Here is a 17,292-nt window from a genome sequence, read left to right as displayed (position 1 = left end):
TACAAAAGAAAATGTAATGGGAAATCAGAAATATATGTTATTGACCACCAGAAAGATAGGTTTTCTTTTCAGTTTGATATCTCTTAAAAACACTGAATGAACCCGCCCCCCACCCCAACATGACTATTGAATTACACACAATTTATTGTTTTATGGAGCAGGTGCCTACAACTAAATTAATTTTAATGATCATATCATATCAATGCTGTGTTTCTAATAACAAAAGAGAATAACAGAATTAAAAAAACTGTCATCTCTTCCTTTCAAATGACAGATTTGAAAGGAATTGATCATTATGAAATAAAAAACTTTCAAAAGAAAACCCTCCCTCTAAAATCTGCATTTTACATATTTTTCTGGCTACTAAGTGAATTCACATCTTGTTAACTCTTAATTGCCGATGCAGAAATCATAGTATAGTCACAATAGTTTACTTTTCTAAATACTTCAAATGACACTTATTTTGGTGTTTTTTAAGCTACAAGACAACATGACAAATGTGGAAATGTTACATATGAGGTCAGATTCTGATCTCATCTGCCAATGCTGCCCATATTAATCCAGAGTAATTCCACTTATGTATCATGAAATCATAGACTATTAGGATTGGACGAGACCTCAGGAGGTCTTCTAGTCCAATCCCCTGCTCAAAGCAAGACCAACACCAACTAAATCAGTAGAGTTATTCTGGCTTAACACCACAATATGTGAGACCAGAATCTGCCCCAAGCGTACTCTTCTAATGAATTATGGCAATTTAAATTTTATACCATGACTATTTGTTTTTTAAGGAAATACACTTACACTTGGCAGTAAGGCTTTTTCTGATAGCTGATAAAGTTATTTACAGTTAGCATCATCTTGCAGACTTCACAGTGAAAACAGGCTTTGTGCCATGTCTAGAATTGCAAAAGACAAAAATATAGTGAAAGACACTTGTATTTTATATTGTACTATTCTTGCGATTTTAAACGCCAATATTGATCCCTTCTATCCATATAATTAATAAACATTTCCCACTGTGTGGATGAACATGTACTAAATAGATCTACTGTCATTTCAAATTTGTTTGTTGTTTTGAATTTTGTTCAAACAAACTTTTACAATGAAGTTCATCTCAGTTCTGAAATCCAGTATGAATAAAGAATGTAGAGTCTGGTGATTTCTGGCAGTGTCTTCAGTGGAAGCAGGATTAGGCCCAATATTAGTAAGTAAAGTACCAATGCATGTATTTATTAACGTTCAAAATTACCAAGATAGAGAATGTCTACTGACCTGATCTATACAGTTAATCTTCTCAGCAGAGTAAACCCCAAAGCCGCATCTAGCACAAGGCTGCACATTCATCTTGAAATCAACAGAGTGAAGAATATATATATATATATACACACACACACACAAAAGGCTCAAAGACTACGAAGATGACTTTCCACTCCGTATGTAACACACTCCAGACAGCCCAATCAAGTCCTTTTGCTCCGCAGTCAAGGATCACATTAAAATTCTGAATCGAAGTGTCTCATTCCCTTTTGCTGACCTTCTGCTTCGAAATCAGCTGCTGGCTGGCTTTTAAAGCTGCCACTTACTAAGAGGGGTTATTTTGGCAACTGGGTAAGTACGTACAGAAGGGGAGTTCTCAGTGACATCTTTCTCTAAATAGAAGAGTGAACTCATAGAAAAGAATCATGTTCATGTGAATGATAGAAACTAGTCATTCAGTTTCTAGGCTTTGCAGTTTAATAGTAGTTGTCATAACCCCAGGATGGAGCTAATGGTATCAACAGTACAATTATCAAATTAGTAGGTAGCTGGTCACCTCTATGTGGGGTATATGAGCTCACTAAGGGACAGTCTGCCCCTTAAGGAACAGCCCTGTGTAAGGTAGCCGTGCCACCCCAGAAGTTCAGGGAAGAAACTTTAACTCAGAGATACACAATTTCCTCTGTGCTCCCCATCTGCTCCTGCTACATTGCAGACCAGAGCAAATTACTTCCCCTTACCCCAACTTACTTGCACTTGGCAGGCTGTGGGGAGGCAAAGCCAATACCAAGCTCATTCTCTGCCCCTCTCCCCTTCCTATTGTTTCTGCTGTTGAGATTCAAGGAGGCCCCATGTGAGGTTGGGGGAAGCCTTTTATTTCAAAGAATTCCAACAAATGGGACACTTGGCCTATCAACCACAAAAGAGCAGTCATAGAGCAGCTATTTAATAATGTACCGCATCAGCAGAGCAGTGTAGGTCAGAAAGTGAAAAATGCCTTATCCAAATGAAACTATGGAAGAATGTGAATAGGTAGACTGTCACTCCTAACACTGGAGGTTACCAATTCTACTCTTACAAAAGATACCATGGAATTTTTCACAACTGCAAGTGGTCAGGGCCTAAGTTTTACATCTCACCTGAATTACAGAATCTCCAACAATGGGACATTGCTAGGTACTTTCCTCTAAACTACAAACTATGAAGGACAGTACATTTGGGATTGGCTCTGTTGGGTTCCTGGGTATAATGCAGTAGGATGATAAAGGCCATAATCACCTAAGCTGCTGCATGCTGAATATGTTGGAATGACGAAGAAAGTCTGCTGGAGCCAAGATAATGGCCCTAGTTACATCACAGCTAGAAAATCTAATATAATACTATTACTAAATAACTCACTTGAGGTTCTTCTGTCCAGAAAAGGAGATGACAATGGCCATTGCTGCAATGGTGTTGCTTATATTCATATTATGCATTTTTAATTACTGTGAAAGGAGCCAAAGCCATGGATGAGGTTGAAGTAAAAATTATAAGAATAAATAAAAATAAATGTTTTAACTTCTTTTAAACAGTGGCCTAGAATTGGAAGAATGAAACAGGACTGAGTCCAGTCTGGCATTTCCAGTTCTTGTTGAAGTTCCTTAGAGGGGTGCTGCTCTCTATTCATTGACTTCATTGCCCTTCTGTTTTGGTGCAAGGCCACCAAGTTTTCACATCTGCAGGTTAAAATCAGGGATGCAGATTATGCTGTGCATCTAGGATTTTTTACCTCGATAATCAATTTTTAACCATTTAAGGCTTTGATTCTGCAATGTGGGATGCACTGCAGATCTATGCATGTCACAGGGGTTTGAAATTATTCTAACTCTGTAATTTATTCTGCAGGGTACATATTTTACTTTGCAATCATTTGGCAGTGGGCCCTTTACTGTAGAAAAAAATTGTTTAGCTATGTGAATTTTACCAAATGAAAAAGGATTTGAACAAAAACTATGCTTATTAGGAACAAAAATTGAGCTGTTCCAAGTAAAATTAAACCTGTTTCCTAGCAACAATGACCTTGCTTTTAGAAGAAGGTGTTACCAAGTTTTGTGATTTTATCACAAGTCTTGTGGTATATGAGGTCTTTCTAAAACCCTAACTCATGAAGTCATACGAATATATGAGAAGCTGAGTTTTTTAATATATATATATATTCCAGCCCTTTCAGGTATGGAGAAAACCTTAAAAATGTGACCTAAATGCAGCGTTGATTTTATTGGGATCTCACAAATTTTAGAAAGACAAGGTCAGTGAGGTATTCTCTTTTATTTGACCTTCTGTTGGTGAGAAATAAGCTTTTGAGCTTACACAGAGCTCTTCTTCAAGTAAGGGAAACATTGTCACGCAGTGGAACCGATTGTTTAGCAAAAGTAGTTAACACAAGTACCAAGGGACCATTCAAGATGAAGTGACCTGTTAAGACCTCAGAAGTCATAAGGAGTTAATTTGGTCTGTTACAAAACTTTTAGTTTTTCTTAAAGGCCCAGCTACTAGAACCATGAGACTCTCAGCTTTCATTTAAAAAAGAAATAGGTTTCTAACCCTCATGATATAGAGAAACACTTGAACATATGAAGCAAACACAGCTCAAAGATTCAAAAGCTAGAAGAGAATAACACCCCTCCCCCCCCCTTATTATTTGAAAGACACCTCATTATTTGTAAGCCACTCTCAGGACTTTTAGGGGCAGACTCCTGAATGCTGAACATTTGGACTTGGCAATACTGTTTTTACCCCCTAATTGTTAAGAAACCAGAATGAAAAATGAAAAAGAAACTCCAAGGGATTATGGGTTTGTTTTTTTCAAATCCCAACCCCGCCATGATCGTTAACCCAACTCAGGATTTTGGGTGGCTGGACACCAGATTTTGAAGGCTGGGGGTTGGCAAAAGGGGAAAGAGATTTGTAGAAGAGTCCCTTTTCAGGACTCCACTGCTGCAAAATAGCAAGAAAGTGGCAAATTTCCGCACCATATTTTGGCACTGAGGGGTGTTTGTGGGGGCAGGGCTCCCCATAAGGGTGATGGGGGGCAGGTTTGGGGAGCTTCGCCTCGCCCCCTCTTCCACTGGGGGGGCTGTCTGTAGCTTGGCCCCCACCCAGTGCCCCTTGGGGCAGGATAGGGGGCAGCTGCCTCTCCTGCAAGGCCTCACCCTCTCTACCCAGTACCTGACCCCAACTCCATCTCCCTTGTCCCCTTCCTTCTTTCACCCCTCACCTCACCCTCCCCTCAAAGCTGCGGCCCAGGGCGTGGTGCGGCCCCGGCCAGAGTGGCTGTGGGGCCCAGGGTTCCCCATAGGGGTGATGGGGGGCAGGTTTGGGGAGCTTCGCCTCGCCCCCTCTTGCTCCACGGCGGCCATCGGGAGCTTGCGCCCCCCGCACCCCTCAGGGGCGGAAGAGGGGGCAGCAGCCTGTGAGGCAGCAGGGCTGCCCCTCCCGCCAGGAGATGGGGCTCGTATCTGCCCCTGAGCCGGAAGAGCCGCTGGAGCTGCCCGCCCCGACAGGGCGGCCGAGGGCGGCCCCGGGTCCCGCCTCTTTTCCTTTCGGTTTGCCCCGCACGGTCCGAGCACAGCGCTGAGGGGATCGGGCCCGCTGCACACGGGGGGCGGCCGGCGCAAGGTGAGTGCCCTGGCTAGGCGAGCGCCCCCCTCCCAACTATCCCCGGCTGACCCTCCTCCTCGGGGCCGTGTCCGGCCCTCCGATCCCTGCTCCCAGCCGGGCCGCTCCTCTGCCCCGGACCTGACCCCAGATCCACCCCCTTGTCCCCTCTCCCTCCCTTCCTAACACTCCTTATCTCCCCCTGCCCCCAAACCTGCTGCCACCCCTGTTCCCAGTACCTGCCCCCAGCTCCATCCCCCTTCTTCCCCTCCCTTCCTTCCTTCCACCCCCTCCCCCGTTCTCAGTACCTGACCCCAGCTCCATCCCCCTTGTCCCCTCTCCCTCCCTTCCTTCCCTCCCTTATCTCCCCCTTCCCCCAAACCTGCTGCCACCCCTGTTCTCAGGCCTGACCCGCTCCCCAGTAACTGACCTCAGGTCCCTCCCCGCAAACCTCCTGCCACCCCCGTTCTCAGTACCTGACCCCAGCTCCATCCCCCTTGTCCCCTCTCCCTCCCTTCCTTCCCTCCCTTATCTCCCCCTTCCCCCAAACCTGCTGCCACCCCTGTTCTCAGGCCTGACCCGCTCCCCAGTAACTGACCTCAGGTCCCTCCCCGCAAACCTCCTGCCACCCCCGTTCTCAGTACCTGACCCCAGCTCCATCCCCCTTGTCCCCTCTCCCTCCCTTCCTTCCCTCCCTTATCTCCCCCTTCCCCCAAACCTGCTGCCACCCCTGTTCTCAGGCCTGACCCGCTCCCCAGTAACTGACCTCAGGTCCCTCCCCGCAAACCTCCTGCCACCCCCGTTCTCAGTACCTGACCCCAGCTCCATCCCCCTTGTCCCCTCTCCCTCCCTTCCTTCCCTCCCTTATCTCCCCCTTCCCCCAAACCTGCTGCCACCCCTGTTCTCAGGCCTGACCCGCTCCCCAGTAACTGACCTCAGGTCCCTCCCCGCAAACCTCCTGCCACCCCCGTTCTCAGTACCTGACCCCAGCTCCATCCCCCTTGTCCCCTCTCCCTCCCTTCCTTCCCTCCCTTATCTCCCCCTTCCCCCAAACCTGCTGCCACCCCTGTTCTCAGGCCTGACCCGCTCCCCAGTAACTGACCTCAGGTCCCTCCCCGCAAACCTCCTGCCACCCCTGTTCCCAGTACCTGACCCCAGCTCCATCCCCCTTGTCCCCTCTCCCTCCCTTCCTTCCCCCCCTTATCTCCCCCTTCCCCCAAACCTGCTGCCACCCCTGTTCTCAGGCCTGACCCGCTCCCCAGTAACTGACCTCAGGTCCCTCCCCGCAAACCTCCTGCCACCCCTGTTCCCAGGCCTGACCCCAGCTCCATCCCCCTTGTCCCCCGTCCCCTCTTTCCACCCCTTACCTCACCCTCCCCAAAACCTCCTGCCATCCCTGTTCCCAGGCCTGATGCTCTCTCCAGTACCTGATCCCAGCTCCAACCCCCAATTCCCCCCACCTGACCTGCCAACCCATTCTGTCTACCCCAGGGGTTCTCAAACTGGGGGTGGGGACTCCTCAGGGGGTCACTAGCTGTCAGCCTACACCCCAAACCCCGCTTTGCCTCCAGCATTTGTAATGGTGTTAAATATATAAACAAGTGTTATTAATTTATAGGGGGAGGGGCTTTCACTCAAAGGCTTGCCATGTGAAAGGGGTCACCAGTACAATAGTTTGAGAACCGCTGGTCTACCCGCTTCCTGGCCTCCTCTCTATCCTCTACCCCCCTCCCTAGTCAATGCCTGATACTCTCTAACCCTGTCCTCCCACCCCTCCCTGATTCTGTTCCCTCCTGCCCCAGTATCGCACCTACTGACTTAACCCCATGTTCTCCCATCTGTCAAATCCCTCTAACCTCCTCTCCAGTTCTCTCCTCTTCCTTCCCATATCAGACTTCAGACCTCAGCTCTAACCCCAAACCTCACTTTTTCCACCCCATGCCTGACCCTTTAAGTCTCTACACCTCCTTCCACCCCCACCCCCTCTCTTCCCAGCACTTAACCCCACCGTGTAACTGTGATTGCCACATATTTTCCTGGCAGATCTGTAAGGGGACTCTGTACACACTGCCAGATGTCCTGTCTTATGGGCTCAGGATCATCTTGTACTTCAGAGGTGGCAACCCTACTTCCAACCCTCCTTCTGTCACCCCATTCCTGGATCCCACCTTCCAACATCTTCTGTCTCTTTTCCCTGTCCCCAGGAATCTGACCCTGTCCTCCTCTTTCCCTACTGACTGCTAACAACTAACCCCCTCAAAGCTCCTTTTTCTCCCTGGCCCCAGAGCCTGATCCTGTCCTCCTTCCTGTGCACCCCAGAGCTTAACCCTCCTTCCCCCCTTTCTGGCCACACTTTCTAACCCCCCTACTTCTTCCTAGCATCTGACCCTCCACTTCCAGTGTCTGAGTCTTCCACCAGTCTTCAGTATTTTCTCCCTTTCTTTTCCTCTTTTAGCCCTAGAAATTCTTCCCTTCCTTCCCCCCCGCCCCCAGCCTTAGGCCTTGTCTACACCAGAAAGGTGAACTATACTGGTGTAGATAAAGTGAAACAACACTCCATTTCCGTCCCGTGGGGATGCAGTTCTATTGATATAAAGGTGCTTTACGCCACTGTCTATTCCTGTACAGGAAAGGGAATAAGCTATATTGCTATAAGATAACTTTATACTGGTATAACTGCCACCACACTAGGCATTGCACTGGTGTAATTATTTTAGTTTAAAAAAAAAAATCACACCTATGAGAGGCTAACAGTTCATTAAGAATCCCGCAATTCCCATAGGTAGTACAAATTATTCCTTCCATTTGTGCATTATTTTGCATTTATTAATACTCGTTTTCTTTCATGCATTCATTCACCTATCTGTATTAGGTCCCTTTGAAATTCCTTGTCTTCCCTGAATAATCTTGCGTAATTTACAAATTCCAGCACCTCAAAGTTCATGCCCTTTCCCAGATCACCGAGAAACATATTAATTATCAGACTTAGCCCTAATCCTTTATGAATTGTGAGTATTCCCAATGAAATCAAATTAAATCTGCTGAGGCTGAAAACAACTTTCCCTTTTACTTTCAGCCTGCACTGGGGTTGGTGCACAGTATTCAGATCAACAACCACACAACCTGACAGTCCATATTTCTGATCTATCACTTGATGAGTTCAGTAGGACATGCATGAGTAAGGACTGCTTTAATCCATACTTGTTTGCAGGAATGGACCAAGCATCAACTGTTCTGCTCTCCATTGAATACTGTGATTAATAAAAACCTTTTCACCTGGTAAATAGTGTGGTTTTTCTTATACAGGGGAAATGATTGCTTTCAGTTACACTGATGTAATTCTGAAACAACTCCACTGACTTTAGTGAAGTTACTCTGAATTTATATTGGAGTGATTGAAAGCAGAATTTGTCCCAAGTGCCATAATTTACCTAAGGGGCTGCTATGAAATCTTAGAAGAGTAATATGCTTTTTAATTTCTGAGCATAAATTTCTTTACATTTTTTTAAAAAAAACACACTAATCTTAGGAAAATATAAAACACATAACATGAAGTAGAGAGAAGTAGTGAAATTCAAAATTAAGACTGCATCCATGAGTCACATCATTCACAATTGGATATATATGTATGTATGTGAGAAAAATTGAAATCTTCCAATATTGTATGTTGTTGCCATGTTGGTTCCAGAATATTAGAGAGACAAAGTGAGTGAGTTAATATCTGTTATTGGACTGACTTCTTTTGGTGAGAGAAATTTTTGAGCTTACACAAAGCTCTTCTTCAGGTCTGGGAAACTAGTTAGTTTGAAGTCTGAAGAAGAGCTCCATGTAAGCTAGAAAGCTTGTTTCTCTCACCAAACAGAAGTCGGTCCAATAAAAGATATTACCTCACCCAATTTGTCTCTAGAAAAATCCAAAGTATTATTTTTGAGTTTTCAGGATATCTTCAAATTGGATTATAACTTCAATGGAATAACAAATATTTTGGTTTCAGATTTTTAGTGCTGCCTTTCCAATATACTGGTTTTGGTCCACATTGATAGGATTACAAAACATCGTGAAAGCATGGTATTAGGACCTTTCACTAGAAGTGTATTTTTATTTTCGACCTTAGCTGCAATTTATGGACAGATTTTAGTCACTTTTTAATAATTACAGTTAAAAAAGTGACAGTGGTGGTTGAATACATGTAGTATCAAATTAATGCAGGATCAAAAAACACTATGGTTACTCCTAGCCTATGAAACATCACATTATATAGCAGTCTGATGATTAACCCCAAATGTATTTGGTGTAATGACCGGGAGATTTTAGGTTTTTTTAGTTACAGAAGTGTTTAAAAAAATATAGCACTTCTTGAAGGACACATATTCTAGTTCTGTTTTATTCTGTGTGCATAGATGGAAGGAGATCAATCCAGTCCTGTACCCGCACAGGATGAAGACCAAGATGGAGATCAAGGTGATACAGTGGATGCACGGCCAGACAGACGTGACAGATACTCATTCTTTGGAAGGTAAGCTTAGTTTTATTGTATATTTTATTTTTGTTTCAGTGTATATGCAATGCAATGAATCACAGACCATCTATGCCCTAAAAGTGAACAAACACTGTTAGAAAAAATGTTAAATATGCCATAAAAACCTTAAGTCAGGATTTGGAAAATTAAATTCAGTCAGTGCTGCTTATGAATTTATACACTCCATGTCCATGGAAAGTATGTGTCTGTCCAGACAGTGCATGACTGTATGGCGCACGATCAATATACATGATGATTGTTCTTCACTTTTACTGTACTCTCATGATTTCAGAGATGAAAATTTTGAAAGTTACTAGTTGGCTTAATTTCGAGTTTTAATAATTCTTTATGGTTATTTTTCAAACATGGGTGCTTACAGTGTTGTTTTTAAATCCATATTTAGTCATCTAAACAAGTGGCCTGGCTTTCTTTCTTTCTTGAACAGAGAGTCTGATCAAAAGGTTAAAGCATAAGCCTAGGAGTCAGATGATCTGAGTTTTCTTATTGCTCGAGACACATTGTGATCTTAGACAAGTCCCTTAATTTCTCTGCCTCCATTTCTAAAATGAGTGTTTTGTGAGGCTCAATCAGCATAAAGTACTTTGAGGTTCTCTGATGGAAGACACAATAGAAAGGCAAAGTATTATAATGAAGTTCCTAAATATTTTTTTAGTACTATTATAACCACAACCTCACATTTTCTACAGATCTAAAATGGAGATATAACATTTCACTTCCAGAACCTGACAAAACTTTTTTTAAAAAGGCTTATTCATTTAAACTTAATTTAACTTGTTTTAACGGCATAATAGCTTGTGTGTTATAAGGGGAAAATAGTCTATTTCCATCCTTATGCTAAACTGCTTACAGTTTACCTCTTGTTAATGAAGAGCATTCATTGTGTGTTGAGAAATTTGAGCAGTCCGACTGGCTACTGTACCAGGCATCCATTCTTTGGGAATACCTTGACTCTACAAATTGAAACTATATCACTCTTAAAATACTTCTGGACACTTGTTGTACCTTAAAGCCAGGGTCTCAAAGTTAAAGGCTACATACAGTAAGTCAGAGCAGGGCATAGAATCCAAGTGTCTTGTCTGCCAGGACCATGCTCTAGTCTACAAGCTAACATTACAACCCAGTAACACCTCACTATGAGATATTTCCTGGTGGCTAATTTTGGTTGTATTTAGTGGTCCTTGCCATCAACTTTTCCTACCAAGTGGTCAGTGCTTTCAAGGAAATATTTGTTATGCACTCAGTTTATTATTGCTAAAGTACATACAAGGGCATGAAAGGAAAACAGTTAACTTGGTGCTGTTAACAAGGCACCTCTTTGTTCTAAAGCAGAAGGGAACAGAATTGTGATACGCTATAGTAAGTGAATTGCGAGCAATGCAGAAGGGAAAAGAACTTTTCAACTCCTGTTAGCCCCTCTGTGGCTTCAGTTCCATGCAGCCCTAGAGCAGAGAAAAGAAGTAGTTGAAAATCTATGCCAGTATGGTGTATTTCTCTCAGTGCATTAAAACTTATGATGCAGACCACAGCATAAATTGTTGCCAATCTGATCAGAAATAATTTCCATTCTGTGGCTTTTCCACAGCAAATCTGTGATGCTGTGAATCCAGTCATAGGCCTTTGCCTTAAACATGTGACCAAGTGGTCCAGGGTCAACTATTGAATTTCAACATGGCAATTTCTCTTTTCTTCCAGTTAGGGAAATTTAATTCTGTATGTTTCATCTCTTTGAAAAACTTTCTAGATTTATTACCATTTTAGGAAGCAAGCTGATTTGTTAAAAATCACCTGCTTTTTTTTTGTTTTGTTTCATTACCACTAGATGGCAGGCTAATATCGATTTTGTTGGTTTAAAAAAAAAAATCAGAGTGATCACTCTGTCATATAGAGAATCACAGGAGCCATCATTTCTTTTAACCATCCAGAGGCCAGAATTCAACATAAAGGTAAAATTCTGGCCCCACTGAAGTCAAGCGAGAGTTTAACCATTAACTTCAATGGGGCTAGGATTTCATCCACAATGTATTCTTAAAAACAACTGAATGCCCTACAGTGTGGCAGAGTAGAGCTTGCTTTCTTAGCATCCATGGTTGTATTTCTAGTGCACTGGGCTAAAGTGAAGCATCCGCTGGCAGTAGCTGTAAGAATTTGGATACCAGTGCAACTATTATTGAATTGTATAGAACTGTGTCCCCTCAGGTTACTTTACCTTTTGCCCACTGCTCTTTTCTCTCTTCTACACTTAGTATTCCCCTTCTCAGGGCATGTCTACACTATAAACTTAAGTTGACCTGTTGGGGAGAGGAGAGCCCAGAGGGGGTTGGGGGTCAGCTGGGTTCCAGGCAGGGAGATCCACACCCAGAATCCAGTTGGCTACCGTGGTCCTGGTGGTGAGTTGAGCCCAGAATGGCAACTGGGCTCCGGGTGGGGAGATCCATGCCTGGTGTCTGGTTGGCTGCCATGTTCCTGGCGGGGTGCCAAGAAGCCCAGTGCAGCTGCCCCATTCCTGGTGGGAAGCGGGAAGCTGAGAGCAATGGGTCAGCCAGGCTTCCAGTGGGGACATCAGCATCCAGAGTCTGGTCAGCTGCCATATGCCCAGTGGGGAGCTGAGAGCCGGGGTGGCAGCCCAAATCTGAGCTGGGAGCCAGCCCAGCAGGGAGCCTGAGCAGCAGCCTGGCTTGGAGCAGAGACCAGACAGCAGCCAGGCTGGAGCTGGCTCCAGGGGAACCATGAAATTGACAAGAATAACAGCCAGTAGGTGTAAGTAAGGCAGTGTCTGCAGGGACACTGTGTTGCCCTAACTACAACATAAACCCTATGCCTCTAGTGGTGGTGGAGTTATTATGTCAGTGTAGCAGGGCACATACATTTGCAGGGGCAAAGCTGTAGTGTGTACACTGACATAATTAGGTCGATTTAAGGCATCTTACACTTCAGTGTAGATCGACCTCGGTTGGAAAGCATTAGCTAGTATAGAAATGTGTGTTTAAGAACTCTTAAGTTACTGTAACAGCTTCCAGGCTTAGACCCTGTCAAGTGCACTCCTTAGGTCAGGGTGGGCAAACTATGGCCCGTGGTCTGGATCCGGCTCACTAGCTGTTTTAATCTGGCCCTCGAGGTCCCACTGAGGAGCAGGGTCTGGGGCTTGCCCCACTCCAGTGCTCCAGCCAGAGAGCAGGGTTGGGAGCTGCTCCATGCAGCTCCTGGAAGCAGTAGCATGGCCCCCCTCCAGCTCCTACACAGGAACCGTGGCCAATGGGAGCTGCAGGGGTGGTGCCTTGGACAGGACAGCATGCAGAGCTGCCTGGCTGTTCCTCTGCCTAGGAGCCAGAGAAGGGATATGCTGCTGCTTCCGGGACCCACTTGAGGTAAGTGCCACCTGGAGCCTGCACTCCTGAGCCTCTCCCCGCACCCCAGCCCTCTGCCCCAGCCCTGATCCCCCTCTGAACCTCTCAATCCTACCCCAGAGTACCTTCCTGCACCCACAACCCCTCATCTCCAGCCCCATCTCAGACCACCCCCCTAGCCAGACCCTGCACCCCTTCCCACACCCCAGCCCTGATCCCTCTCCCACCTTTCAAACCCCTCAGTCCCAGTTCAGAGCACCCTCCTACATCCCAAACTCCTGATCCGCAGCCCCCACCCCCAGCAAGAGCCCTCATACACACACACCCCGCACCCTAGTCCCCTGCCCTAGCCCAGAGCCCCCTCTCACACCCTGAACTCCTCTTTTTTTGGCCCCACCCTAGAGCCCACACCCCCAAGCAGAGCCCTCACCCCCTTTCACACCCCAGCCCCAACTTTGTGAGCAGTCGTAGCCCGCCATACAATTTCTATTCCCAGATGTGGCCCTGTAGAGGAGTGGACTCACCCCTGCGGTGCCTCCTGCTGGTGACTTCCAGGAATTAGCTCATTCCAGCTCCAGAGCACCCTCTGCAGGCCAGTGATCCACCTTTCCTCTGGCCCCATGTCCCTCCCAGGACCCCAGTGCCCTTTTCGCTGGGTGCTACCCCCTGGCAGGAACCCCTCAGTCTTAGGGTCTCCCATCCCTGGGGAACCCCCACCCACTGTTCCCACCTAGCCTCAGTGTAAGGCTACTGCCAGTCATTGTCTAGCCCCCACACCCTGGGGCAGATTGCAGTATCAGCCTACTCATCACAGGCAAGGAGGGTTTGGACCTGCTGCCTTGGCCTACACCTTGGCTTCCCTGTACAACCCCTAGTACCCCTGGGCCTTCTGCTAGGCCACAGCCTGGGGCTTTCCAGGCTGGAGCTCCCCAGCCCTGCTCCACTCAGGTACTCTGTCTATAGCTCCCTGCAGCCAGGCCTTTCTCTCTCTGAATGCAGAGAGAAACTGTCCCTGGGCCTCTGGCTCATAGCCTTGTATAGGGACCAGCTGGGCCTGATTGGGGCATGGCCCAGCTGTGGCTACTTCCCCAATCAGCTTAGCTTTTCCCTGCCACAGCCCTCTTCCTGGCTGTTTTCACCCCTTCGGGGCAGAAGCAGGTGTCCACCCTGCTACAGGCCCTCAAGCCAAAAAGTTTTCCTGCCCCTGCCTGAGGTGACAGGCCTAGCTTCATACAATTAACTCTGTATGGAGTCACACGCTTCTGCCGCCTTAGACAGGAGCTCCAGGCTGCAGCCTCCTGTTTCTCAACCATGTTAACAACACATGCACAATTCAATTTTGGCACCTGTAAGCTTTTCCCTTTGGGGACCTGTGACAGTGTACGTTTGCTGTGATGTACAATTAGCATCTTTGGAACAAAGCATTATTTATTCATTCCTCAAAGGTGCAAAGGGTAAAAACAATAAAAGGTCCCTAACTTACACCATAAGTTTTTCTTGAGATGGAGTTAGCTGAGCTGATTAGGTCTCTGTAATATTACTGCAGTATTTCTATAAAGTAGTTAATTTTGCCTTCAGTAAGGAATCAAAGCACAAAACTATAACAATTTGAGAGCTCTCATTTTAATTAAATTGAGAACACTTATTTTAATCAATTTGAAAGTCGCTTTGCCAGAAAGTCACCATCCATCTGTGTTTTGCTCTTCAGCTCATCAGCAGCTATGACATCTTCAGTTAAATAGAATATACACTCAAATTTTACATGAGCTTTTTTCTGTTTTGCAAACTGAAATTCAGATGATAAAGACTTACAAGTGTATAGAACGTTTTCATATTTCCTGTTTCTCTCGGGACTGTAGAGCATCAGGTTGAGACCCATGGACTGAAGTCATAGAACGACAGAATTGTAGGACTGGAAGGGACCTCAAGAGGTCATCTAGTCCAGTCCCCTGCACTCATGGCAGGACTGAGTATTATCTAGAACATCCCTGACAGGTAATCTTTCACTACCCATGTCTCTGTGTATCAAATTTTTTCAAAACAAAGAGCCAAATCTTTAGCTATTGTAAAGTCTGCATAGCTTTACTGAAGTAAATGTACCCCAGTAAACACCAGCTAAGGATCTACATTAAAATGTCATCAAAAATTCCTTCTTTTTTTCTTTTTGGAAGCGGGGGTTGGGAATTGTTGCGGTAGTGCTGCTATTTGTTTTTCTTCATGCATTTGCACAAAACTAGAGTCTGCTGTGTGACTCTCTTGCTGGAACTAGAATGGTAGGTTGGTAGAGCACTTTGTTCAATGAGACCTGAATCATTTGAAGAATATACATGTACATGGATTAATAACCTGTTACAATGACAGCTTTGGAGATGTAGGGGGATGGAGAATTTAAGGCTGACAAGAGACGCTCTTTTGTTGTTCTCTTTCATCTTCCTGGCAGTTATTTTCCACCCATCTTTGATTACCAGCAGTTTCCTTTTATTTGTTTGACAAGATGCATCACAGGTAAGGATTTCAGGATGAATTGTTTCTCAAAGTGCGCACATGTTTGGTTTCCCCTCACATCCGCATACATTTTTATAAGTTGCCCACCCTGTATTGTGCAAGCCACTTGAAATGCTGAACTTTGGGAAAAGAGGCCCCTCACTACAGAACTGCATTGCCTTATTCACAGAAAAGCAAGTAGGGTTGTCAGCATCTGCTTCCAAAGCAATTGTGAAATTAGTCACTCATGAAGTCTAAGTGCTCCTGCCTTGTCCTAATGTTGAAATCCTAATAATGAGCTGAATGACACCTCATTTGTTTCAGCAGCACCTTTGTACATTTTTTTTACTGCAATGTGTAGTTAAACTGTGAGCTTTGCTGCCACTGAATATTACAGATTGTTTAAAAAAAAATTAAACATTTATATGAAAAGTATTTCTTGTGTCCTCACAACAGCCAGGATAAAAATTGCCAGGCTGTCAGGCTTCCTGCTACAGTTAATAGCTGATTGTTCTCTCACTATCTGGAACCATAGACTCATTGGGTCCAGATACAATGGTGATGGACACAATGTGGGTAGGTGGGCATTGGGATGGATAGATCAGGAAGATATTTTATCTGCATTGTATTGAGAGGAAGGATGGTCTTGAGATTATGGCATTGGACTAGGAACTTGGGAGATCTGGATTCAATTCCCAGTTCTGCTTCAGGCTTCCTTTTTGTCCTTTGGCAAGTCACTTACTATCCCTGTGTCTTAGTACCCTAGCTGTCAAATGAAGATAATGATCCTTCCTTTTCACCCATTCTCCCTCTCTGTCTTGTCTATTTTAATTGTATGCTCCCTCAGGTAGGGGCTGTCTTTCTTTGTGTTTCTAGTGTACCAAGCACGATGAGGGCCTTGCAGGTTTGGGGCTTGCAGGTGCTATTATAATACAAACAGTACGTAACAATGATAAAAATCATATGTGCTTTCTGTCTGAAGCATTTGGCATTTCATCAGTTTGAGAGAGGATTACTGGACTAGGTGGTCTTTGCTGGTGATGGCATTTCCGGTGTGAATAATAACAGTATACTTTGGACAATTTTTTCCAATATAATACACCAGGAATTTTTCACTTCTAATTAGTCTTTTTTTTTCCTTTTTTTTTTTTTATGAGAATCTAGAACTCAATCACTAGAGAAGGCCTGCAGCCAGGCTGGTGTTGGCATAAAGTTCATTAAACCCAATCAGTACTTGTTCGTTCCTCCTGGAGACATTTGCATATGTACATGGTGTAAATGCTCAACTATCTTGGAACTGTATTTTAGCAATCACAGCAGTAGTTAGGATTTCCACCTCTGAGGTACAAAAAACCAGGCATCCAGGATAAAAAAAACAAACAAACAAACAATCAGGACATCCATAAAATCGAGCACTTGGCAATGTGTACTGAGCACCCTTACAGATATCTTACAGGACAGCTACTTCCAAAAAGCGATCCTAGGAAAACCTGGATAGGTGGCAACCCTAGCAGCAGATCAAGTATCAGGTTTGCTTTTAATTATAGTATAATTTACCTGTCTCTTTGCAAGGAAGCCAAGATAATAAAAATAATTCAAAGTGTAGGAGAAAGCAAATCACATGTGTCATTTATTATTTTTTCCATTTTTACATAAGCAGCCAACAACAAAGAAATAGAAAAATGCAGACAAAATTAATAGGCATTAGAATACATAAAGAGTAAATATATGAGAACTATTTCCAAGATACAGAGTACTACTGGTTTGTTGTTCTTTTTTAACTGTCTTTTCACTTGGGTTAAAAGTTTTTTGAAATTTTCTCTATCCTGCTGTGGTGGGTAAGAGTTTGTTAAAAGGTAAAGTTGTGCTATTCCACCTCACTTTCCTTTCCTAAGCTCCTGCACCGGAGCACTGATAGACTCATAGTGGTGAGATGTTTTCTGCCTGTCAACAAAGGTGGATCAGTCCTGCATGACCTCAGCAGCTTGCGAGGCCATAGCCATGGGGGTTTGAATAGCCCTACAGAAA

General features: G+C 44.7%; 2 protein-coding genes across 6 annotated transcripts in view; one reads left to right on the top strand and one right to left on the bottom strand.

Annotated features, from left to right (window-relative positions):
- The window catches only part of NRAP (nebulin related anchoring protein), a 62,062-nt gene extending 60,511 nt beyond the window's left edge, over window positions 1-1,551 (bottom strand). For all 4 annotated transcript variants that reach the window (XM_032775144.2, XM_032775147.2, XM_032775146.2 and 1 more), the window contains exons 1-2: window positions 1,276-1,551; window positions 805-899 (exon numbers count right to left, since the gene is read on the bottom strand). In XM_032775144.2, the coding sequence (XP_032631035.1) occupies window positions 805-899; window positions 1,276-1,347 (167 nt within the window). In that variant the 5' untranslated portion in view covers window positions 1,348-1,551. The remainder of the gene's footprint in view (window positions 1-804; window positions 900-1,275) is intronic.
- A 3,188-nt stretch (window positions 1,552-4,739) lies between these two features.
- Window positions 4,740-17,292, top strand: part of CASP7 (caspase 7) — a 34,499-nt gene continuing 21,946 nt past the window's right edge. The window contains exons 1-2 of one of the 2 annotated variants that reach the window (XM_032775152.2): window positions 4,740-4,917; window positions 9,297-9,412. In XM_032775152.2, coding sequence (XP_032631043.1) covers window positions 9,297-9,412 — 116 coding nt within the window. In that variant the 5' untranslated portion in view covers window positions 4,740-4,917. The remainder of the gene's footprint in view (window positions 4,918-9,296; window positions 9,413-17,292) is intronic. The other variant, XM_032775153.2, reaches the window with a different exon arrangement.

The sequence above is a fragment of the Chelonoidis abingdonii genome, chromosome 15, assembly GCF_003597395.2.
Source record: "Chelonoidis abingdonii isolate Lonesome George chromosome 15, CheloAbing_2.0, whole genome shotgun sequence".
Lineage (NCBI taxonomy): Eukaryota > Metazoa > Chordata > Testudines > Testudinidae > Chelonoidis > Chelonoidis abingdonii.
Note: the sequence above shows the minus strand (reverse complement) of the source record. Positions and strands in the feature narration are given on the sequence as shown.